General features: G+C 29.8%; 1 protein-coding gene and 2 long non-coding RNA genes across 5 annotated transcripts in view; 2 read left to right on the forward strand and 1 right to left on the reverse strand.

Annotated features, from left to right (window-relative positions):
* The window catches only part of LOC106684830 (uncharacterized), a 34936-nt gene extending 31094 nt beyond the window's left edge, over positions 1–3842 (forward strand). The window contains exon 4 of the long non-coding RNA XR_001343743.3: positions 3297–3842. This is a non-coding gene — a long non-coding RNA (uncharacterized lncRNA). The remainder of the gene's footprint in view (positions 1–3296) is intronic.
* On the reverse strand, positions 1–27074 carry Pgi (glucose-6-phosphate isomerase). The gene is made up of 12 exons (XM_014427117.3): positions 26779–27074; positions 15460–15553; positions 14841–15032; positions 14658–14738; positions 13102–13317; positions 8832–8944; positions 8629–8755; positions 8401–8540; positions 6723–6906; positions 3919–4099; positions 3774–3840; positions 1–280 (listed from the first exon to the last, which is right to left on the reverse strand). The coding sequence occupies exons 1-12, from the start codon at positions 26982–26984 to the stop codon at positions 160–162; spliced, it is 1722 nt and encodes a 573-aa protein (XP_014282603.1). The 5' UTR covers positions 26985–27074; the 3' UTR covers positions 1–159.
* LOC106684831 (uncharacterized) lies at positions 10584–22221 on the forward strand. 3 transcript variants are annotated; one of them, XR_010842818.1, is made up of 4 exons: positions 10584–10763; positions 10853–11036; positions 12768–12820; positions 21878–22148. It is a non-coding gene; the product is annotated as an uncharacterized lncRNA (long non-coding RNA). The 3 variants fall into 3 exon arrangements; XR_001343745.3 differs by having other exon boundaries at positions 10584–11036; positions 21878–22221; XR_010842819.1 differs by lacking the exon at positions 21878–22148 and adding an exon at positions 17549–17809 and having other exon boundaries at positions 10584–11036.
* Positions 27075–27347: the final 273 nt, after the last annotated feature.

A 27347-nucleotide genomic window follows, 5' to 3' on the forward strand; every position in this document is an offset into this window, starting at 1 on the left:
TTACAGTAACATATGGCAAATATATTTTATTTCTGCTGATTCCCAAATTTTCAATTCTTTAAAATAAACTTTGTACAAAAATATAAATTTTCAAATTGATAAAATACTATGTAATTGTACTAAAGAAAGACCTGAGCAATTCTATCTTTCTTTCTTAATTTACCAACTCTCTTTGATGAAATTGATCAATCCATTAGTGGAAGCATCATGAGAACAAATAGGCTGGTTATTTTGCAACTCTGGTTCTATTTTTTGAGCCAAAACTTTCCCAAGTTCAACACTGCAAAATATAAAATGGAAATTATATAGTAAAATAAAATACTACTTGACCAAAATAAGGTAACGAAATCTTATCATAAAAAATCGGACTGTAAAATCCAGAAGCAATCTGTGAGTTTAAAGTATGCACTATATGAAAAATTTAGCAATATAGCAATATCTTCTAACGAGTAATTAAAAATAAAAACCTCTATTCTAGAAAAAGTTTAGAAACTCTAAAGTAAAAGGACTACATTATCCTATGTGTTATATTTTTTAATTATAGCAAAGTTTTATATTCCTAGAATATTAAACTTTTAAGTAGGTATATTACTACCATTCATAAAAAATTTTTACTCATAATGGGAGGGAGTATAAGTAAAAAAAAATTTTTTTTATGAACTGTAATCATACTATTATTAATAAAATCAATTATAAAGATAATAAACACAATAATGAAAGTTAATTCATAGCTTAGCCTTAAAATGACTACATTATGTGATAACAGGCATCAAGAATTTGAAGAGATCCTCATAACAACCTTATTGTAAATTAAATAAAATCTTGAGCAATGCGAATATGATTGATTAATATAGTAATAAAAAACATGATAATGAAAGAATGAGGAAGAAAGAAATGAAGAATATAATCAGTCCAGTCAGGATATAATGCGCTTTAAAAATGAATGTGGGCAGCAGTGCTCTGTCCGGGTAAAACATTGCATTGTGAAGGAATGAAAAAAAAAAAACAGTTTAGATCCACAAAGGCACTTATTGCCGCAACCAATTTGGGTCGAAGCAGACAGAGGTATGCAGAATTATGAAAAAAGTTTAAACCTCCTAATGGGTTCTTCTTAAACTCCAACTCAATTCACAAATAAATTTTTAACTTAATTTGAAGGGGCTGTGCAGAAGCGTGTAACAGCAAAAAACATTGTGGTAATGGAAAAAAATAGTAGAGACCCCCAAATGGCACAACAGGAATTGGTTCCTTTGAGGTTGGACCCTACAGCTATGGAAGGATAAATAACTTTTCTTTTATCTGAGGTCAGAGGTAAACTCTGGAAACAATATATCCCAGGAGATCAGCAAGAGGATAGCAACAGCTAACCGATGTTGCTTGGGGCTTACAAAGAAAGTTAGAAATCCTTTCTAACAGGACCAAGATTATTCTTCACAAGATTCTAGTCCGCCCAGTTTCAACTTAAGTGTTAGAAGCCTGGGAATAAACTAAAACAGATGAGATTAGACTTCTCATCTTTGAGAGAAAAATGCTAAGAATTTTTGGTCCTGTTAGGAAAGGCATCGCCTGGAGAAGAAGGAATAATGTTGAACTAGTGGGACTCTACATGGATACCTCCTCAAGAGGCCAGACAAGAGTGAGTTCAGTGGACCAGGCACATCACCGTTGAGAAACTTCATGGTGAAGACAAGTTGCACGACTAAACATTAGATGGGAGTACTCGGTGGTAACAGTAGATGCACAGCTCCTATTTGGAGTTTGAAACAGCGGAGCTGGGGCAATGGATTGAAATAATTGGCAAAGACTTTAGGAGGGGCCCCAGTCTTGGTAACAGGACATAGCACCATATATTTATGAATATAATGAAGATAGAAATAACACCTTTATTTTAATATATAATTTTTTTTTATATAATTTTTTGAATAACCCCTAAAAATGCAAAATAACCTTTGATATAGTAAAGTATAAGTTTCATATTTTTGCACTGTTTTTTCTCTCCTTCTCTCCATAATCAGAGAAAAGTATAAACCTTTAAGTATTACTTTTGGAGTATATATTACTCATGTATTATTAATACTAAATGTAAACAAAACTCACTCGTTTTCTCATTAGAACATAATATGTACTTCAAAATTTAAAAGCACTATAAACAAAATCTTTCATATGATCAATAATATTACGTAGGGATAATGAAATTCCTCCCTCTTTACATCTTACTAAAATAGAGAAATCACTACTATACAATCATAATGAACGTAATAAATAACATGACATGGTAAGAAATAACATTGATTGCAGCCATAATAATAGGGACCGTTTTGGTAGGAACTTACATCATTCCAATTTCTGTTCTTTATTAATGTGAAGTATGTATTCAACTTTGTAAAATAACCTTCAGTAATTATCCTGGCATCTTATAGATCACAGGCATGAAAAACAACAGGTAAAATAAATCGCCAATTTGATTGGAACAAACAAGAAGGACTTATATTTTTTCTGAAATGTCTTTAATAAAGGAATAAAAAAAAAAAATCTTGGTTAATATGGACTTCTCAACAGGTTACTTTGTTTGCAATGATCCCAAATATTACAGCAACATCTTCACTTGTACAACTAAAACTTGATTAAAAAGACACAAAATCCAGGCTTTGATGCACACACTCCTTAAAATAGCAACATAATTTTAGTGCACCATTACTGTTCACTCAACATGCCATATAACATTTTCAAACATTTCAAATCAAAGCAGAAAATTAAAAAAAAAAAAAACTATCATTGATCAGATCTTAAAAACTTATTTCTTCTCCTAAATCTTCAGACAACATTGACAATAACTCCACTCCACCTAACAACTCTTTCCAGAGGCTGTAATGGCCGAGCATGGTTAGAGTAGGGGTTTCAAGAGTGCTTGACTTGGTTCATGGTATAAATTCGATATTCACCTGGGGTAGTTAATATTTCTGGTGGTCCTGAAAAATGAATCTTGACACTCACAATAATACTTTAAGTAATTCAAATCCTCATGTTTCTCCCCATTAGTCTTTTTCTTACAGTTAAAATGAGTCAAACATATTTAGATAATAGATTAATGGACAAACAAATTAATATTTAATATAAAAAAAGGTGATATTAATCATTCCCAGTTCTTTTATTTTAAGTTCTCTAACTTTCTGAATATTCTAAAATCCAGTACCATTCCTTAGTCAAGAATTTCTCTCCCAAAAAGGGCCACATTTATCATTGTATGATTTTAATTTTAAAATTACTGAATTATTAAGAAATTTGATCACTTTCAGTTATAAACTCCCTATGGAATCCTTAGTTTCCTCACACCAACTACATCTGTGCTAGATAATGTCCATGAGAAGCTGAAGACACAATAAGATCCACTGGCATATAAACTTAAAGTGGTCATGTTCCTTAGTTACCATAGCAATACTTCAAAATCAACATTTCATTTTTAGACAATTAGTTAAACAATCAAACAACTCCCAATTCATAATCTGCATTAATAAGGGAAATTAATCCCCACTAGAAGAAAAAACATTTTTTCTCGATGAACAGGAGAAAGAAAAATATATAATCTAAAATTATAACAGACATTGAGTAATCAATAGAGAGTGCTTCCAAAAACTAAACAGAACCAAGGCCAATGTCTATAATTATGTAATCATCTTTAATAGTTTTACTAATACAACTATAGTATAGATGATATATGGTATTAATATATATTAATTATTATTATATAAAATAAAAATTGATGAGTATCTTACCCCCATTGATCAAAAGAATTTATATCCCAGACAATTCCTTGAGTAAATATTTTATGTTCATAAATAGCTGTAAAATGAGGGAAATTAGTATTTATATAGTAGTTGTCTGAGAGAATAAATAATAACATAAAAAAAAGATGCATACCTAAAAGAGCACCTAGTATGAAAGGAGTAATCTTCTTCACTACTATTGAGTTAGTAGGTCGATTACCTGAAAAAACCTTCTGATTTGCTAAGGTCTCATTTTTCTCAGTTTTTAGAACATCATCAAGACTTCGTCCCACCATTAGTGCTTCTGTCTGCGCCAAGAAATTGGCTAGCAAAATCTATAAATAAGAAAAAGATAAATACTTAGCCCAAGTTAACATAAACACACAATGATCAATTCCTGTAATTTTCTAGGATATAAAGGTGAAAATGGAATAATAAGATTGATGTAAACTCTTTAGTAAACTTGAATCTTCAGAAGATAGTTATTATAAGGCGGTATTTCGGCTCAACTTAGATAATATAAAACTTTTATAAAAGATCTTTTATCAAAGTTAGGCTCTTCGTACAGTATTTTATAACAGATTGGCTGGGATCCGACCTGATATTATTTTTTATTTCCACCATTGCTATTTCCTGTTTCATGGCTGCAACAGTTATTACCAAGGCTGTAAAGTGTCACCTTGCAAATGGGTTTAAACGTAATAACAGCAGAGAAGATATCAACTAAACTGTCAACTATCATGTTTAGACCTAGTGTAACAATTCTGCCATGACAGTAAATACTGTCATGAAGCCATTGCAGTGGTTGTGACAGTAGTTGCCTTGTCTGTTTCATACAAGTTTCACAGTATAATTGATTTGTGATGAGTCTAATTCTACCTGTATTGTCACCTATCAAGTCAGAACTAGTTTGAGAATATTGCCACAAAGAACAGATACATTCATGATGGTAAATAGTGTTATGACTGCCAATACTACACATGGCAGTGATTATGACAGTAGCTGCAATGGTTGTAAAATAATTCATCAGTATTCATGGATTTGATGGTTATTTCAGAAATATAATTATTTTGAGTTTTTGAAAAATAATGTATCTAAAAAATAGTGAAATAGCAATTATCATATAATTATTTCTGAAACAGCTTTTTTTAGAAATAAATAATTTTATTTTAATGAATGATTATTGAATGAATAATCATTTCAACAAATAATTACAGGGAGATGAGATTTTTTTTAATTGAGATTATTTCATCAAATATTCGTTTATTTGATTAAGTTATTATTTCAGAAATAATTATTTTATGAAATAATCCATACTTTTATTTAATAAATACATAACTCTTTACTTAAACAAACTTTAATTAAATCTTTTATACTGTGTAATAGCAGTATTTTGAATTCGCAGCATTTCTTTGAAAAAAATATTTTACAAAACATCTTTGAGAAAGAACTTTCATTATGAAATAGCAGTCTAAACAATAGTAAAAAAAATGGAAAGTGGGACAAATGGATGATGTTATCTTTAAAACAGAAAAGGAAAAAGTACTCAAAATCAATAAAGAAAAATGCAAACAAAAATTCCAATATTTTGGGCAAGATTGGCTGGAAGGAAAGGGAACAGAGATGAGGAGTTATGTCTACCTCAGCCAGTGTGCTACCCCAACTTCTGGATGTAACGCCCTGATCCAGAGGGCAGCCCATAACTTGCCAACTATACCAAAGCATTGATAATTGTACAAATTACTGTACCTAAAATAAAAAACAAATCATGAGAAAGTACAGTACTTCTACTAAAATTATGCTTAGGTGGCAATAGCAAATAAAGATATTTTTTTGTTTTAATACAGGAAGAACTGAAACATGTTCAATCAATAATATTATCCAAAAATAGAGGATTATGGTAACAACAATGAAAAGGTAAAAGACATTTCCTAGGTATCTGAGTTGGGAAAGAATTAGTTAATAAAACTACAGTTAAAATTGTCATGGATATAATATTTATTTACTATTGAACCATTAATAAATAAACATTATATCCATGATAATTTAAGCAATGGTTTTATCACAAATATTTTTTCCTGACTGCTAAATAAAACCAGTAAGTTAAAAGATTTATAGATGTAATAACAAAAATACTCAAGCAGAAAAGCTGATCATAAAAGAAGGAAGAAACCCCAATAAGCTAAGTAAATGGTAAATAAATCAGCAGTTAAATCAAAATTGACACATTTATGTCAAAACTTTGCATAAAAAAAAAAAAAAATTTCCCCACACTATATATTACATATACAGGTAAATAAAATTAAAAATAAAAATTACTACTTAATTTTAGAGAAATCTAGAGAGAATTCTTAAAGTCGGGAAAAAATATATCATCACATCCTACAAAAAGGTGGGTAGCTCATTGGTAAGGCATTGTGTTACAAACTCCTAGGACCTGGGTTAGAATCCAGCTGGGGCAGATAATTATTTTCTGTTTCAATGCAGCTGTGAGTCTGCCCTCTGTGTTCAGGAGCCCTCCAGGGCCCCAACTTCCTTACAAAGCACTGCAGCCCTAACCCTCCATGGGTTGTAATGGTACAGATTTAGTTTTAATTTTAATTTAATTCTATAAAAAGATGGTCAAAACGAGATGTCTCAAGATTTTTCATTATTAGTTTAAAGTATTATAAACATATTGTTGATATTTTGAGTAACAAGGTATCAGATTAGGAGGCAATGGGTTAATTTATTAAGATAAGAAAAATAAGAAAAAAGTGTAGACTTGAATAAAAGACAAATATTTAAAAAAAAGGGGGGAACAGATTCTACAATCCACAATGGTGCGGCTCACTAATTGCTCTTGTACAAACCAAATCAGTTTAAAATAAAAATAACTGATATAATCTAATATGGAAATCAAAAACAATCGAGTAAAAAATTTTTATATATTAATTAATCTGTCTAATTTTTTATTACCTTGTGATGTTCGTTGGAAGCAACAGGATTATGACTGATTGCAGGGACTATAAAATCAGCAGGTATAAGACGAGTACCTTGATGTATTAATTGGTAAAAGGCATGTTGGCCGTTTGTGCCAGGCTCGCCCCAAATTACGGGACCAGTTTTGTAGTTCACCGGTTCTCCACCTCGAGTAACACTCCTATAAATATTAAAACATATCAGTAACAGATATATTTTTAAATATGGAGAAAAATCAGGCAAAATTTGTAAAGGAAATAAACTGTTTTAAATTGAATTAAATTAAGACTAGTTTCCTGGAGGTAAGTCACACATACATCTGACAACAAAAATGAAAGCATTAGAATTTGTCATCTTAGATATGTAGCAGCCAGATACTATATGTACTAATTAATATAATATCCATTAATAGTAATATGTTGTAATATGCTCTTTTTGAGTAAATAATATATTTTGATGTATAAAGGGTTTTTAATATGTTTATTTTATATATCATTTTAAGATTGTTAATTTGTTTCGTTTATCCAAAAAGCAGGCTAACCAATTTTCATTGTCTATATTAACTTCGTGATTCCAAACAAAACCAAGATGGCGGTACGTATTCTTCAGTAGACAAGTCCATTGAATCAAGGCCATGTTGAGCAGATTCAAATATCATAAAAACTATTTTAATTCTTCCCATCATAATTGAAAATACAGTAAAGCTAAGAAAAAATAGAAGTCAAGAAATAGTGCTAGAGAATAATATTCAGAAAGTAAATCATTTGGAAAAATCCCTAACTGTTGTGGGACAATCGATGTTTACATGTAATCTCAAGGCAGGTTTTTTTGGAAGAAGTCAGTCTTTGTGTGGAGAGAGAGGTGAAAGGATGTCTCCAAGATGAGGAGGTCCTCATGAATTTCTGTCTGGCCAGAAGAGGAAGCCATTTTGGACGCAAGGACAATAAGATTAAGAACAAAGAAGATACCAGGAATCAACGAAAGAAGATCGTAGAGCTTGGTTAGTTTTGTATACATAAAAATAGATACAAGTGTAAAATAGATTTTAATTTAATTAATTGTAACTATAGTAAATAGCTGTTTCTGATTGTCTAGCAACTACACGCCCTGAGATTAAGAGTCTTTTTATATTATTAAATTTGAATAAATTTTATTATCCATTAAGTAGTAAAGTTCTTAATTAAAACCCAAATTATTCTTTTATATTTGAATTTAGTTTAAAAAGAAATAAATTTCTTTTTAAATAATTATAAATTATTACAATGTATATGTTATCAAAAAAGCACTCTTTGCTAGTACAATTTATATGATTTTCTTTAAAGAATATATTTGTTTTTAAAATCATTATAAAATAAAATGTATAGTTTTTGAATTATACACTTATTAAGACACTACTTATTATTTTTATTTATCATATTCAGAATAAATCTGCAGCATTGATTAGTTTTACCACAAATAAAAAAACAGATATTATCAATACTTTCAGGTAGATTATGTGGACAAGTCTTTGGATAGAAAAAAATCAAATAAGTGAGAAATTATAATAAAATTGTTAAAATCATAAAAAATAGATTGCCAGAAAAGACAAATGTAGTCACCAAATATAATCTATGTTACCCCATTACATGACAAGCTAGTAAAAATATGAATTAAAATAATAATTATAGTAACATACTTTCCATTAGACTCCATATCTCCCTGCTGAAAGTATGCTGCAAATCTATGCATGTATTGATCATAAGGGAGAATAGCATGCGTTTCTGCACCGTAAAAATTAGAATACCAAATACCAATCATAGCTAATACTATCGGAATCTGGAACATAAAAATTAGGAAAATTTTTTAACTTAAACCTTTGAATAATGTTAATAAAACTAAATATGAGAATGAATTTTAAGTATACATTTTTCTCAACTGGAGCTGTTTTAAAATGATTGTCTATAAAATGTGCACCAGCTAAAAATCTTTCAAAGTTGCAATATCCTATACTCAGTGCAAGAGATAGTCCAATTGATGACCAGACAGAATACCTAAAAAATAAACAATACAATTATTTGTTATTATCCATCATTCATAAATTTAATGGATATGGACAAAAATATATACCTTCCTCCGACCCAATCCCAGAAAACAAACATATTCTTTTCATCAATTCCAAATGCCTTTACTTTTTCCTTATTCGTTGAAACAGCAACGAAATGTTTTGCAATGCCAGCTTCCTAAAGAAGAAATTTCTTTAAAATCTTTGAATATTTTAAATTTCATTAGGTTAGTCAAATATGAACACACGCTATTAACACAATTTAGGTTAATAATTGATACTGTATTACACACCTTACCAACCAAATTTCCATTTTTTATAACCTAGAAGGAGAGGGTCCTTAATTCATTAAAAATAAATTCTTGTACTAGTAGTAATAGTAAGAATAATACGCAGTTAACAGTACACATCACCATCAGTTGGTTATTTATAATATATTAATAGATACTTTAATACAACATACTTCGTCCCATTTAATATTAAATATTTCTCAAAGAATGTTTTCCAACACTATGGATGCTGATCTCAATAAGGATCAATTTATATTCTTGATACTGACAGTTATCTTAAAAAATGAAAGCCTGGATTATTTTTCATTAACTAATTACTATATTATCAAATATTGTAAATTTAATGTGGTGCTAAACACTCATTTTTCTTTGAAAACTGTGATGTTTCAAATTAAAAATTTTACATAACACTCATTTTAAAATTCAAAGAATATCATTCCACAATACACACTGCATGGTCAAACAAAGTCATATTGTAATTCATCCCCAAAATGTTAAGATATCATGATTCACATCTAGCCAAAAATATGGATTGTCAAAAGATATCCTCAATTGCAAACAAGAACACCTCCAGTATTTATATTAGTTCTCACTTTTCATACCAAGATTCACAGTGACTATAACCTATCACAGCACGAGGGGGTTCGGTGTACCCCTGAGTCAAGAATCACAGCACGAGCACCAAGAATAATGTCAGTGCTTTTATTTTAAGGAAAAAAATCTAAAAATAAGGAACATCTAAAACATGCTAATGCAGATGAAACTGGCATGCCACTCAAATAAAACCATTCGGCCTGCTAGAGCTACGAGCTACTTTTGTACCAGTGGCACAAAGGCTTCTTCATCAATTGAGAATCTGAACTGGGACAATGACAGGCAGCAAGTAAATCATCCTTAAGATTCCTTCTTTTTTAAAAAAAATCTATAACTTCTAAATCTAACAAAACATTAACTAAATTGATTGAGACTAGAGAAAGAGTGAAGCCAATCTACATTAGTGTGAAATTCAGAGTGATGGGTAGCTGCCAAAATTCAAATGATCCTAAAATCATAATCACAAACTAAAATCTAATCAATCCAATCATTGTGAGTGAGCAAAATTGAAGGGAGTCAAATAATGAACTGTACAGTTTTCACAGTTGTCAGATTATGCTATAGTAATAATACTAATAAAAATTGTTTATTTACAGATACAATATACATTAGTAAAAAATTACAATATTTATTGTATAAAATAAGTTAGGTACAAAAGTATTGTTTGAATAACTTAAATTTTTTTCTAACAATTATGTTGAAAATATGAACATCAATTAAAAGGAAATAAGAAATTTTAGTGAATAATTGAAAAAATTAGCAAAAGGTACCATTTGAAAAAAATTTTGTAAGTAGAGTGAGAAGTTGCACTCAAAATTGTAGTAGATGCTACAGATATTTTTGAATTAATTAAAAATCACAACACATGTCCCAAAAATCCTTGAGAAACAGCAGGAAGTTATTTCCATTGTGTATACCTGTTATTTGAAAGATGACTTAATTCCCAACAAAAAAAAAATTGATCAAAATCGGGCCATTATTAGCAATGAGATAATGCTGCTAAAGTAACTCATTAACTTTTGTCAATTAAACATCTTATACATTATTTCTGTTGGATAAATCCCCCGATTCAGAGTTTCAAAAAGTTAAAGGAATTATTTTTACATCACAAAGGTGAGTAGTTCATTTTAAGCAAAACTGTTCTAGGATATTTGATAATTAGGGAAAAAGTTATAATAACTGCAAGTATCGTATTTGCTTAGTCACCGTGTGGGGAGAGGGACAATGCTTAGTGTAATATAACTGTATTACATTGGAAGGAGCATACACAAAGCCATCAGTTTCTAACATGATACTAATACTACACTCATTGTGAGTGAATCATTAGGCAACATACAGATGGAAAATCGTGGAACAGAATAAACAAGAACTTACATTAATCAAGAGGTAAGAAGATTTTCTATCATTAATCATGTCACATTATTATCTGTAGTCTTTATTCAACTTTTTGATGGGTTATTTTTAAGTAAATGTGTATGAAATATCAAGGTAGACATATAAAATATTAAAGGGCCCCCTTCAAAAAATATTGGTGGAGCAGAAAGTACCTTGTCATTCCAGTGCTCTCATGTTAGCAATCTGTGCCAGACAACCAAAGAAACTATATACATTCTGAAATATTTATAAACCATTTGCTATCTGTCTCACAGGACCTGTGAACCCTTGATTTATTAAACTCTGATAAAACATTTTGTGGTTTTTGCAAAATACAAGTTCAGTAAAAATTTGCACTATTTTAAACTTTTTTTTTGTCGCAGTAAAGATTAAATCATTTAATGTTCTTGCAATGGTAGAGGCTCTATTTTTATTACAATACTTTTCAAAAGTTATATTAATTAGTATAACTACAAATATTTAAAACACATGCGTAAGAATTATACGTGACATGACATGAATCACTACTCAGAAGTGAAATGATCACCACAGGGACCCTTGAGAGAATCTTCACTCCAAGAACTCTAATCAGTCCACTCCACCATTCACCTGCGTAAGTATTATACGTGACATGACATACTCACTACTAAAAAGTAAAATGATCATCACTGGGACCCTTGAAAGAATCTTCACTCCGAGAACTCTAATCAGTCCACTCTACCATTCCGTTAGGTCGTCAGTGGCCATCTTAAGAAGAAAGGCTATTCTCAGTTGATAATAGAATCAGTACCAAAAAATTGTTTAATTTCCTGTTATTGTTTTTCTCTCTTCTTTTTATAATAATATTTGAATACAGGAGATATAAAGCTAGGTTAATGAATTTTAATAAATAAAATTATAATGATCATATTATGACCTGCTTTGAAGTTGGATTATACATGCCTGTTTCATACCCACAATGACACCAATTGAATCTTGGTAAAGTATATGATTAACTGAAGAGCATCTGAAATTTATGTAGAAGGACCAATTACTAAAAAAACTGACTTGACAAATAGTTTCTTCAGTTTCATGGTTTTATAAAACAATGTTTTTCACCAACACATTTGTGTTTTAAACTCTTCAAATAAAACTTTATGTATTTCTGTGTATTGCAATATATTTTTAGTTCTTTCACCTGGTTGTATACAGGTAATCCTTGTACACATACTTATTCCATTTCTTGGAAAATAACTTAGTTGAACTCGACTTGTACTATTCAACAAAAATATACATTATCAAATTCATTGAGAAAGCACTTCTTATTTCTTGTCAATTTCTTCATGAAATAATTATTGTAGTTCTCAGTAAACCTATTTTTTCCTTATTTCAGTTTTTGATAAACCTCTGTCACTTAATTTTATAACTTTAATTTTCAATTCCAGTATAATTAAGTACTATTTTCAAGAAACCTCACAAGACAAAACACTCAATTTTCCTTTAAAATACCAAACAGATATCATTCCTAGCTAGGGCTGGAAGAAATGACATTACTAATTAAGTAAATAAAGAGATTCATTGAATTATTTGCGTAGTAAATAAAAGGAATCTTCACCTATACCGGATATGATTGTTTTCAGGAAAATACAAATTGAATTCATGTAGGTATTGAACACATTTCTTTTTTTTTTATATTAGTTATTAATTTAATAGCTTTATTTTTTGAACAGCTTCTTTCAATAAAAAATTCAATTATTTTTTCAGCAACATAACTTCAAAATAACTTAGAACAGGATGATATAAAATGTGGATCGCCTGTAAGTATATAATGATTTTATCTATAAATCACTACATAATATTAGCAAGTAATGGCAAACTATAATTAGTTATAGACAAACTATAATAGATTACTCAAGAAAAAAGAAAAGTACCTTTAAATAAAACAATAGACAATTTTAACAGCACTTGTAAGATTTGTGGTGATAAATATTTCAAATTATTTAATCAATAATATAAATAACTATCTGAAAGTATGGAAAATATAAAATCTAATAACATTAGTATGATATGATGATAACATTAGTAAGAAGATACATACATTTCCACCATGATCTAAAAACCATTGTCTAGCAGTATAAGCATTTCTTATTGTTTCTCGAGTGGTAAATGTTTTTGAGGCAATTACAAAAATTGTTGACTCAGGACAACATTTTTTTAATGTTTCTGCCATATGGGTACCATCAATGTTCGAAACAAAGTGTGATCTCAGACCCACAGAATAAGGCTTAAGAGCTTCAGAAACCATTAAAGGACCCTTTAAAAAAAAAAAATATTAAGAATTTTAAATAAATAATAATAGATGAAATTGACACAAAACAGATAAAATTTCAGAGGACTTAAGTTATCCCAAGCCTTTACAACAACCATCAATGAGTGAAAATTCACAAATAATCAAAATAACTTGTACTTTTTTAAAAAAAATTTTATGAAGTCTGAACACATTATTATGAGCAAAACTAGGACTCCTTTTTATTCGATTTTTAGGTTATTTACTTTTTACATCATTTTAATGTTGTAAGGTAGTACCTTATCTCCAGAAATACTTTTCTGTAATTAATTTTTTTAATAAACTTAACAATCACTATCAATAAACATTTATAAATACTGCATTTTATATGATTAACCACTTCATAATTGTCACTGCTATTACTATTATGCATACATCAAATACTAGAAATATAAATATTGGCTCCACTTGTCACAATTTAAACATTTTTTAAAAATAAAAGGAAGATGGTCAAAGAAAAAAAACTCAAATATCGTAATAAAACTAATTAATATCAGCAAACGTTTCACTACATGTAGCAAGGCTTCACCAGGGCTAAAAAAAAAGAAACAAATACTTGTAAATAAATGAGGTAAAAATAAGTGAACTATGAAAATTATTCATTCATTTATTTTTACCTCATTCAAGTATTTGTTTCTTTTGTTTAGCCCTGATGAAGCCTTGCAACATGGAGTGAAATGTTGATTCATGTTAAATAGTTTTATGACTATTTGGGTTTTTTTTTTTCATTGACCACACCTGGACCATCTTCCTTTTATTATCATACATGGTCATTCATAGATTTTCCAACAAACAATTATGGATTGTCTTTTTTGAAATCTGCCCTTTTAGGTAACTTGCTTATAATTATTTATACTTCTATATTAACTCATCACCATGACATTTTTTTATGTCATCTTTCACTTTTTTTAAATGTTTAATTAATTTAATTCATTAATGGAAGAGTATTTTATTATTTCAATGATTGTGAAACTAGTTCTTCCTTCATACTTTCTATATTTATCTTTGATGTTTCAGGGTCTTTTACTTATCATCAGAATTGCATTTCCTTTTCTTTAGTTTCCTCGTAAAAATTAAACCTTGTTTTCCTTCTGTTCTATCAGCCATACAATGTGGGGCTAAACGTTGGGGTATAATAAATAGTTTTTGCACTATCTAGAGTAAACCACCTGGACCATTTTACTTCTTTAATCTTTAATTATTTTTAAAAAATTACTTTTTTAATATTAATATTGTTTCATGGCAATATTATGTAAAATGAATGTATAAAAATTAAAAAAATACTTAATTTGAAATAACTTGATTACCAGATCTGAACCTCCAATGCCGATGTTCACAACATCTGTGATTGGTTGACCAGTGTAGCCTAACCATTCATTGGAATGAATCTGAAATATCAAATAAAAAGTAAACAATAGTACAACGGAGAAGATTGTTTGAACAGTAAATAATTTTTTTAAGATATAATGAACAGATCAACAGTAACTGACTCTTTCACAGAAATATCGTATATGATTCAAAGCATCATTAACATCAGGCATAACATCTCTACCATCCACTAATATTGGTTCATTCGACAAATTTCTCAAAGCCACATGTAAAACTGCTCTGTTTTCAGTGATGTTAATTTTTTCTCCTTTAAACATAGCATCTCGAGATTCTAATACTCCTCTAGTGGTAGCCTGGAAATAAATATTAAAATTGATTATGCAACTATCTATTTTTATAATTGTATTTATAACAATAACTATTTCCTGGGACAATCACATGAAATAGTTATACTTAAATAACCAATAAATGCAAATATATTACCAAAATCTCAATATTAATATTGAAATCTTAAGTTGTATGTTTATTTCTTTAAAACACCTGAATTTGAATTTTTTCAAAATTGCAATACTTTGCCTTATTACATATTCCATATGTAGGTAAGTGAAAGTAATAATGGTTTTAATCAAATGAACTAACAACTTTAGTTCCTCTAATCTTTAAGTACAAAAGTAATTTCATGAACTTATTTATATCATTAAAAATACAGAATGGAATATTTATGAAGGATATCATTAAAAGAAAAAAAAAAAAAGGTGTGAAAGATATATTAATAATTACCAGTTTAATGAGCATTTGAAACACATCATCATTAACTCTATTTTTTGAGAAGTCAACCAAAATTTCCCCATCTTCTGGAGTTTTAATTCTTATACTGTTAAAATAAGAATATTTGTGAGATATTTCTTAAACAATAATTAAAATACTAACTCATCCACAATGCTTTTAAAACATAAATATACTTAAATCTAAAACCATCATAAACAATATATGTGCGACTCAGAAAATGAAACTATTTCATAATTTTTCTAAAATATGAGTAATTTAGAGACAAATAAAGGCAGCATAAAAGAATGAGAATTTTATTAAAAAAATAAATAAAAAATAAGCAAGGATTTTTATAAAATAAAATTATTCCCTCTTGACATGGATCATGATCATCAATACACATACAGAAATGTGTATTTTTGAATCCAAGTATTCAGAAATGTAAAAAAACAGCAATCAAGCTGAAAAACAAATTGGGGATGTTCTCTTGAACACTTTTATTTAAATTCACTGTCCAACTCAACAATAGCTAATTTATCTATTAAGTAAAGAGAAAATTGAGACAAAAGTATTTTGAGCTTAAGTTTTTTTAAAAAATTTATGGGACATAAAGACAAAGAATAAAACAAAATTCCTAGACCATCATTAAGTATAAATATAGAATATGAATTTTTAATATGAGCACAATATATTTTGTCTTTAAAAAGCAATTTTTAAATTTAGTTTTGTTATCTAGAATTCAAGATAACAATGGTCAAGGTTAAAACTGAATTAAAATAGAAAATATAAATCTTAAATAAAGATTTTTTTTTGGTTAAATTTTTTTTTAAGGAATAAGATACATCATCAAATCCTATCACATATGAAATGTTATCAAATTGTATTGATATTCCAAATGATAAACCTTTAAACATAAGTAAGATGATAATATAATGGTTCATTACCATGTATTTTACATGCTTTTGATTTCACGACTAAGAAATAATACTTTTTTAGGGAATATGAAAGGTAATTAATTAATACATATTAAAGGGTTAAAATAAAGGAAGCAAAAGGCCTTATACTTTTTAGTAGTCAATGCTTCATTAAGGTCTCTGTTCAACTATTAATTTTAATTAAAAAAATCACATTTATTTAATGTTGTATTGTTAATCTATCATTTGATTTTTATAACTTAACTTCATTGTACAATTTATTCTTCAACTTCTTTCTTACTTTGAAAGATACATACACAATAAAACTAAGGTTACTTGAGATTAATGTACAAAGTTGACTTGAGTAGAACAGAAAGAAAAAAAAAATCTTATGAACCAATACATTATTTAAATTGATTTTCTGTTATCATTATCAACTTCTTTAAAATTTACTTTTTTTGCAAATATTTATTCCAATAAATACAAATATAAAAATATGTAGAAGATGGTATAATATATACAAAATAGAACAAAAAATAGTTAACTACTATTTATTTTCCGATGTTTCATCCCACTTTGTAGAGCTTCATCAGAAAAATTGTTCAAGTGGAAAAATTTTGAAACAGTGACCAAAATTTTCTTTTGACCACACCCCTGACCATCTTCATAATTTTAAATAATACGGTCAATAATCTATATACATTATATACAAATTCCTTTATTCAGTAATATTAAATGCTTTTGAATTAATTTTAAACTATGGAACAATTTAAAATATACTCTAAATTTTATCCAATCTCTGTCTCAATACAAGGATAAGTTTGCTTTGCAGAGGGTGCCTAATGCAAATTAGCCTAAATGCTTCACATGGCTGAAGAGATAATATGATAAAAATGCCAGATAAAAATGTTGTGGGTCTACTCCTATATTTTCATCAATCAAAATTGCCTTTTAAATCATTGGGCAAAAAATATTTATAAATCCACTTCTTTGGTATAGGAAGTTCAAGTAATAGATAATTGATACTTCAATCAAACTGAAATCACTGAATATTGAACAATAAAACAAATGAGCTGCCAAAGCTAACTACAACTAAAAACTAAAAATAATGATCAGATTATTAAGCTATTAAATTTACTTATATTAATTAATAAAAGAATTAAATAAAATTATGATAAAAATTTCAGATTCTATAAATGATTATTACATGGTTTGAAAAAAAAAAAAAGTAGCACAATTCACAATTGTAAGAAGTTTTTCTTGAGTATAAAGACGAAAAATGGTTGATTAGTCACTTCCTGGCCTAAATAAAAATTCTTAAGAGCATAAAGAATGACCCATGCTGGTCCATGTAAGGTTGGTAATGTTGAGACAAAGTTTCTTTAACCTTAGCTTTGACAAGTGTGATTCTTAATTTATAGTCATGGGCACTGATTTTTGTAAAATCAATAAACATAATATTATTAAGCTTCCTTTTGTGACCAAAATTTTTCATATGTATAAAAAAAAAGGGGGGGGCAATATTATCATCTAGAACCCATGTAAAGGGTTTGGTATCATTAATTTTTTTTCCACATTAAGTCAGTTCACTCATATAACAAATATACTGTGGTGCGCGCATCACCAGAGTTTCACTCAAAGGTGAAAAATTCAAATGTTCTGTAGCTATAAAAATATGTGCTTTAGGGTTTCTCAAGGTGTGAATAACAAATATCAAGTTTGTACTTGCCATAAATACAACAGTTCAAGAAAAATTTACAAAGGGGTGTACATATCTGATGTTGAGAGACATTGGGCACTTCATTCCTCCGATTTTTTAGTCTATACTGCTATCTCTATTTCTCCACGGTCCTCCTTCAGCTAACTATCAAATTCTTTCATAGACATTTAATTATCATTTTTATAGATGTTAATAATGCAAAATGGTAAATTATTTCAGAAAAACAAAATTAATATTATTTATTTGAACTATTTCAATGAGGATAAAACCTAATTGTGATTAAAGATAACTTCATTGTACTTTGATGTACAGAGTTTAATAAAAATGCATAAGAGTCGTTTTTGAGACAATTCAGAAGATATGTAAAATCGAACCTATAAAGTGGCATTTACGGTAAGTCGAGTTTATCGAAAAAGTTGCTGTAACATTTCAGGCCTATATCTGCCTTAAATATGTAATTTCAGTTTCGTACATTTCGTTTTTGAGCTAGGTTCTTCAACACAGAGACCATTTTGCGAGACCTGGTTATAGGGACACAAGGGACTACGAAATGTTTATTTCCATCAAACACTTCAATTAGCAATTGTTCACGACCGCAATACGTTATCTCCCTATACATTCTAATAAAATGAACCAACAATTTTGGTCTTAATAATTTTTTTTAGTACAACAATAATTTCATGAACTTAATCAAAACACGCATTTACATAAGATGATAATAATGATAATGAAGGCTTAACGAACCCGAAGGTTCGATGTCGATACCACCAAACGCTCTCTATATACATCCTTTGAGCGATGCCCCTCCAAACCCAATTCCACCAAATTAGTTTTAACGCAATCCTCCCATCTACGTTTCGGTCTACCCCTCGGACGTTTACCCGTTTGTTCAGTGCTTATTAACATTTTAGGAATCCGCTCGTCACCAAGCCCTACAACCTTAACGCGCATCTTTTACGCCACAATACTATAACTTGAATTATATTTACCGGGTGTAAGTCCCTTATTTCAGCGTTGTGTAATCTTCTAAATTCTCCCGTTAATTCATCCTTATTCGGTCTGAATATTTTTCGCAATACTTTATTTTCGAAAACCCTAAGACGCTGTTCGTCCCTTAGTGTAAGAGGCCACGTCTCCCATCCATAAAGAACAACAGTGGGAAGGATAATAGTTTTGTAAATTCTAATTTTTAAGTTTTTCGATAGAAGGCGCGAGCTAAGCAGTTTCAAAATTGAAAAATAACAAGCATTTCCGGCCTTCAACCTAGCTTTCATTTACTCATCAATTTCGCTTTTTCTAGTTATCGTAGAACCTAAATACTTAAACTTATCTACCTGTTCAAACGTATTTCCTCCTATATCTGTATCACCGGAATTGCTCGCGTTTCTGTATTTAAATTACTTATGCCTCCGTTCTTTACCAATCCATATAACTGTACAGGTTCCCCTTATTCGCCGCAAGGCTATATAATAACGTTCAGGGGAAACAGTTAACGCAATTCGGCGTAGTGTATAGCCTTCTAAATTTTCCAGTTAACACGTCTTTCTTTAATCCAAATAGTTTACGCTACTTTATTTTCAAAAACCTTAAGGCGCTGTTCATTCATTAGTGTAAGAAGCCATTTTTCGCTTCCGTAAAGAACGGTAGAAAGGATAAAAGTTTTGTAAATTTTACCTTGTCCCTGGAAAGTAGGCGCGAGCCTAGAGATTTTGAAATTTGAAAATAACAATTATTTTCCGCCCTTACTTCCTCACCAATTTCATTTTTTCTATTATAGTTACTGTAGACCTAAAGTAATTAAACTTCTCTACCTATTTAAATGTATTTCCTCCAATATCTGTCACTAAAATTGTTACCGTTTCTACTGCTAACCTTTTTTTGTTTTTTCCGTATTTATTTCGAGACCTACATCCTCAAAAGATTTTATTAACGTAGTTATATTTAGTTTTATGGTTTTCTCGTTATAACGTAACAGTAAATCATCAGCGAACCCAAGAGCAGATATTTTACCACTCCGAGTTGAGGAGTTAAACATATTCCAATGCTAGATTAAATAAAACAGATGAAAGAGAATAACCTCTGTTTAAGCCGAACGAAGCTCAAACTTATCGGAATAATTATTACCGATCTGAAGTTAATAAATTATGGTCATGCACTTACCTAGTAGACTCACTAACTTCTTTTGAAGTCTTTTGAGTTCGATCAAAGTATTATACAGATTTTAGAGGTAACGCAAGCCGTTTTGAAACCTACATAAACCTTTGTATTCTATTTTTTTTCTGTAATTTTACTTTCAATTTGCTATAATGAATAGCAGAACGATTTCAGCTAAAAACATCAGAAGTCTCGATATAGAAGTTAATTTCCTCAAAAGATTCCGTGATCCAGCTAGTTAAGATTAAGGTAAATATTTTAAAACATAATAGAAGGAGTGAGATACCACGGTAATCATTGAAATCCGTCCTAGGCTTTTTGTGGATTGGGAAAAGTAGAAACTCCACCCACCAATTCCTCGGGAATATTTTCGTTTTTCCAGATTTTTCAAACCAAAGAGTGTATTTTCGGAACTCCAGCTTCACCGCATATCTTGATTAGTTTAAAAGGAATATTCATTAATACCCGTTGCTTTAATTTTCCGATGGCTACATCGACTTCTTCCTCACTTGATTCATTTATCAACGGTTCACCACTTCCTATATACAGGAGATTGACAATTATTTCCAGATTAAAAACACTGGAAATGTCGAAATGTTCCAAAAAGTTTACGTGTCCAATACGTCGACTGGATTAGCAGGGATATTGTTATCTTTAACCGTTATATCTGTTCCATTAATTTGTACTACAAGAAAAAAATATGGGTTTATGGCAGCTGAAGTATGATTAAAAAACAATTAGACTGTTTTCTAAGCAACCAGAGAATACTAAAAAAAAAGTTTAGGCACTGATGCCAATTCTCCCGACCAGAATTACCCGTTCCTAACCTTGAAAAAACCTGTTTTACCCGACAAATTCCCGTCATCACCAACCTTCAGTAATCAGTGACGTCGAAATAACTGCAACTGCACGATTGTTACAATCATGACAGTATTTACGTTCACAGAAGATATGGCATGATCGTTAATAGAACATGTAATGTCAGTGAACTGTCGCAGTTTCAGACCCTGCAGATACTATCTTGGTGTACTCCCTTTGATGATTGCAAACATAACAATTACTGTTATGACAGTAGTGAAGTATTAAGTCTGGAGTAATAGTTGTACGAGTAATGTCAGGGAATCAACTAATACGATAATTGTCCCATGCATACTCCTAGACAGAGAACTGTCACACAGTTTGAGACACTGCAATAAAAGTTGAAATGCATACTACTTGATGATGGCAGCCATGACAGCACTGATTCACTGGGTCTGGCATGAAAGTTGATAATGCAAGTAATGCAATAGACCAACGGTATAGTAGCTTTGAAAGTAACCTGTCATAACATATGAACCTTATCAATTGTAATGGTGATAGATGGAGAATACATATAATTTCTGAACTTGAAATTTATGTTGGGCATTAATTCGAAGAAAAATGAAAAGTTAATATAAACCGTAGCCAGAATGAGTGTCTATTTATCAACACTACAATTACAGACAATATTTAAGGAATGAGACTTAATATTAAAAAAGTTGAAAAAATATTCATCTTAATAATGGTGCTACCATTGGGTAGTTTCTCTACACGCCTGTAACACTCCAATTTAACTTAGACCAGCTTTACTAAATATTAAAAAATCTTAATAATGTTTTTTTAGGATTAGTGGGCAATGTAAAAGTACTTAGATGATTTTGGCTGACTAATGAATGTTAAATGACCAAGCCTAAAAATGAAATTCCACCCTGGGCCCCAAAAATAAACCTGCATCGGACTCCAAATGGAAAAATGATAATAATCGTTCCTTAGCACAGGTATGAGCTACGGTATTATCGTAAAAATTGTACTTCATAAAAAACTTCAAAATCTCATACCCACAAAATTACAAAAATACCCGCGTTGGCAGCACTGGGTAAAGACTAATAAGAAAATGGACACTTGGATTAAGTGTACATCGATGCTTTGCTTCAGTAGTGTTTCATATATATATATATATATATATATATATATATATACACAATTTTATTTTTTTACACATTTAATTTCTTATTTGCCATATTAAATAGATTGTACTGTATACCGTGGTTACTTTGAGGGCAGAGATGGCCAACTAATGTTGCTGGCCACTTAGGAAAAGGAACATATCTCCGCGGACTGGTAATATATCCCCGAAAGCAAATAGATATGTATGTGACAAGCAGGTACTATCCGGATCAGAATGGGCGAACGCCCTGAAACTTAATATCAACTACGCACGCCTGCGTGGAGTCCCAGGAGCCAGTGGACAGCAAGAAGTTGGGTCCCTCTGTCGCAAATGCGGCAGAGAGTCTGAAACACCAGCTCATGTGCTGGGAAAATGCAACTACTCGTTCCTTATAACACGCCGGTACCACAGGGTCAAAGAAGAATTGATGAAGTTCCTTGAACGAAAAGACTTCACCTGCTTCGAGGAGGTCTATTGTATTAACACCGACGGATCCGTAAGATATGGCGATATTGTCGCGTTTACAAAAGTCGGAGACACGGCTCTTGTCTTGGATCCGACGGTAAGATTTGAAAGTAATGACCTCGAACAGGAAGGTGGAGTGGAAAGGGAAAAAAAGAAAATATATGAAAAATACGTCCCTTTCCTTACTGAAAAAATCCGCAAGACCTTCGGAGAGAGAGTTCACCGTGAGAGGCCTCTGGTTTGGATCTCGCGGAACAATACCAGATAGAACAAGGAGCTTCTTAGAAGGCCTAAGTGTTAGCATTGGTGATATTGCGATCTTGGCGGAAAATATTATTTTGGACTCCCTGGGGATCATACACCATCACCTGCATGGGAATTAGCTCGGAGATTATTCTTTTATTTATTTTAATATGTTGACCTCTCTATTTGTGTGTTTTAACGTATTTATTCATTAAATTATTTTATATTATTAGTACTATTGCTTTTTTTTTTTTTTAAACTTATTTATCCATTCAAGTGTTTCCTGTAACCGGTTTTTTATTATATTTTCCTTTTAATCTATGTGTTTTTGGTAAAATGATCTACTGCTGTAACTATGAATGATGGTCTGATCTCACATTGCCCTCTAATATTGTTAGACGCTAAATTTGTTTAGCGGGTCACTGAAGAGGATCTAGGAGGGAGAATTCCGGAGAGCGAATTTGTTGATCAGGTGAATTAAAAAATTGTGAAATGGTGAAATTGGAGGAGCAGAAATGAGAAAGAAAAATAGGAATGAATTGAAACATTGGTATTTGCTGTACAGACCGAAATTAATTATAAAAGGAAACTGTAGGGGAAAAAAAAATTGGTTATTATATCTTATTATTGTATCTCTTTTTTTCTGATTATACCATGTATGTGTAATTTATATATGTCGGATTGATAAGTATGCTGTGTGAGATGGCAACCTGATGTATTTAGGCAGCATAGATAAATAAAGTATTTCTCTCTATATATACATTTACCATATTTAGACCCACCATAGACGTTTTTTTCGGGGTGAAAAATTGGAACATAATTAGTTATTATTATTTGCATAATGAGTTCTTAATCTAAACTCATAAATAAAAAAATCAATATCTGTCATGTATTCGCGTTAATATTATTTTAAAATTAAAGTTTATTTTTTTTCATAATTTTGATAGTTAATTTTTTAATTAACTTAAAAAATAATTTTCAAATAATGTATTTTTTTTAATTCATTCATTTTTACCTACATTACCCAATATAAAATAGATATATTTTGTAAAAGTGTGATGAATCTCCCAGGCATGAAAAATGCCCAAGGGCAGCATGTTGTCCCAAATAGAGGAACATATCTATTTAAAATCATACCAACTTCCTATTTTGTCATATTTACTGCTATTCAACTAAAGCAGGGACATATGATTTAAACTATAAATTAAAAATTATGGTTGGCACTTATATTGGAACTTATGCTCCTTAATAATGATAATAAGAAACAAAATTATTTAATTTAGTGCAGTGAAAAGAATCTTCCATAATTATTTTTTTTTTACTTATAAATCATTCAAATTGCATCACCAATTTCATTTATAGATCAATAACTAAAAAAGAATTTTCACTACACCTAATTAAATAAAAATGAAACGGTTTTCCATCTTTGCTAACATTGGTCTGATTTAGATGTTTTATTTTATAGAGAATCACCTTTTAAATGAATAACAATAATGATCCACAGGATGCACAGTTTTCGAAAAATATTTTCTTTTTTTTTTTTAGGTTCTAGAAATAATTCTTTCAAGACTACTTACCCTGAATATTTTAGATTCCAACCTCAGCCCTGTTCACAATAAAGTACAAACTAATACTATTAGTCTTTTATATTTAACTTAATACAATTACACTGACTTGTACAATAGTAACTTGTACTTTAGTACTTTTTAACTCCTGTAATATCACTAATAGTCCTTCCTATTATGAAAAAAATAAGTATTAGTGTAATTAACACGTTGTTTCGATACTTGTATTTTGAACTAATACTATTAGCTTTCATTATGAAATATGGCCCTGATTGCACATACACAACGTAAGGACTACCATTAATAATTCCAGCTTCATAAGCAGAGTCTTTTTTTTAGATATAGCCGTATTTAGTAAGTGAGGTATCTGAACGTTAATAACATGCTAAGATAAAGATAGTCCATTTCCATAGAAACCTCCAAAAATGCCAATGCTTATCCAAATTGAATAATTTTAGTGTCGCTCAGAATTTTAGATGTTTCAAATAAGTGGCTATTAAGTTCCGGGAGATGTAGAGCTGTAGAGTTATTCAAAAAACTATTTTTGGTATTAGAAATAATTTTTTACTAACCACTAAGAGAACATAAGTTTTTCAAACTTCAATTATTCCACATCTGGTTTATTATTGTATGGAAAATGAGTTTGTATCCAGAGTTTTCAATTCATTTTTTATACTGTTACTGATAAATTTTCGCAATTGAAAAATAGATCTGTTTAGGAAATAATTAGTATGTATGTATCTAATAAATAAATCAATCAAACTATGGCTAGGAAAAATGTGGGGAGAAGGGTAGGAACAAGCCTGGTAGAGGGGCCTGATTCATAATCTTACATTATTTTGATTTGATAGATTAGGATCACTACCACATCTCAACCACCCGCTACTCAACACCTGACTAATTTTATGCAATCACTCTATTGCTGAGAGTAGCCAAGAAGAATCTGTCAAACCCACAGTTCCTATTCAGACTAAGACCATTATTTTTCTATCTAGATGAAATTAAGTATGCCTAGTATTTAACTGGATCCATTCAATTTGGGAACACAATACTATGTATTGTGTACAGTTGTATATAACAACTGTATATAAACATATAAAAATATATAAAACATACATACTCAAATGGTATTCATAACATTTACTGTACATATCTAATAAGTCATTTATTTCTAATATAAATGACTTATATTTATTTCCACACTGAGCCCTAATGACAATTAATGAATTTTCAGGAAAGAAAAAACTATTTTATTCATAAATCGTGATATCAAACCAATTTTTTATCTGTTTTCCCCGCAATGTAATTTCAAATCATAGCTTAAATATTAAGGTCCATTTCAGAAAAAAACAAAGTAATTTGGAAACAAGTGACTCAAATATATCTGATGTTTTCATAGCCTCATGTAAACCTAACAGGAAAACAAAATCTTCTTGTTCCGGACTTTCATAACAGTTCATGATCAGATGTTTACTGTTCAATTGGTAATCCTTATTAACCATATCTCTTAGTAAAAAAATCATTAGACAAACTATTCACCACAGAATAGCATTACATTTAATTAGTAGGTTAAATATTACAATTGAGCCTAATTATATATACGATTTGAAATGAAGATATCAATATTATAGAAGAATATACTTTTAGATTATGAAGATGATCAGGGGTGCGGTCAAAAGAAAACAAAAAATAGTTAACAACTATTTATTTGCTGATGTTTCACCCCACTTTGTAAAGCTTCATCAGGGTTGTTTCAGTTCTGAGCTTTCAAAACTTTTGTTTTTTGTTGAACTTTTTTTCAAGTTATGAAAGCTCTACAAAGCTGGGATGAAATGTCACGAATCAACAAAAGGTTTGATCAACATATCAACGAAAGGTTTTCTCAACGTTCACATTTATAATACACGGGGAATGAATATCGTCATACGGTACAGAAATGTATACAAATAGCCAAAAAGTTATTAAAATTTCAAAATACAGCTATAAAATAAAAAATATTCAATATCAATTAAGGACTTTGTGGAAATGGAGAATCAGGTACCAATTATTAAACAGGATAACACATAAACTCAAAGATCAAGGACATAAAATCATAATGAAAGAGTTTTTCTGATCCCTTTTTCCTTACACCCTAAATTTCCGAAGTACAAATTTATGAAATAAAGTTTACTAATTTATAAAACTCTAATATGAACAACATTTTATTTTTATGTAATATCAATATTAGACATAATAATACTTTATATATAAGTATAATCTTCACAAAAGACTCTGGTCAAGAGAGATGTAAATTAGTGATCTTACCTATATTTATCAAATCGATCAGGATCATCATTAAAAAGCTCTAATATATTGATCTGTTCCCCATTTCTACAACAATAATCCTTCAGTTTTTTATAAATTGGTTCCACTGTCAATTTAACCCTCTTGTCATTCCACTCCATGGTGATAACTGAGGAAACAAGTCTGATAATCTTAAACCACTCTTGCCAACGCCTTCTATATACCATTTATAGATTAGAATTTTGTAGAAAGATAGTTTTGGAATTTTCAATTCTATATACAATATTCAGGTCTACAAAAAATTTCCAATTTAAATTATCATCTTGTCTAACATATGTATGTAAATATATTTATGGGATATGTTGTTTAACCATCTGAGTTTTCCTACCCTTAGCTAATCCCCTAGCTTCTGTACTGTACCTCTTACTAATCATTTTTCTCATTAGTAAAATAATACATGTATATAAACTATTTTTGTTATGTATCATACCAGCTTTAATATTATCATCTAAAGTAATAAAATATCTTTTGATTTAGTATGTGTTGCAACAATAATAATATATAATAAATAATCCAATTTATACATACAT

This window comes from Halyomorpha halys, unplaced genomic scaffold (assembly GCF_000696795.3).
Source record: "Halyomorpha halys isolate HHAL.00 unplaced genomic scaffold, Hhal_1.1 Scaffold624.1, whole genome shotgun sequence".
NCBI lineage: Eukaryota > Metazoa > Arthropoda > Insecta > Hemiptera > Pentatomidae > Halyomorpha > Halyomorpha halys.

What these genes read in the sequence shown, in the direction of transcription:
- Pgi (XM_014427117.3), bottom strand. Translation starts at nt 26,984, where the DNA reads ATGGTATATAGAAGGCGTTGGCAAGAGTGGTTTAAGATTATCAGACTT. An exon ending in TACGATATTTCTGTGAAAGA is followed by an intron (nt 14,739 to 14,840) that starts GTCAGTTACTGT and finishes TTGATATTTCAG; the next exon opens with ATTCATTCCAATGAATGGTT. An exon ending in GATATGGAGTCTAATGGAAA is followed by an intron (nt 6,907 to 8,400) that starts GTATGTTACTAT and finishes TAATATTTATAG; the next exon opens with GAGTGTTACTCGAGGTGGAG.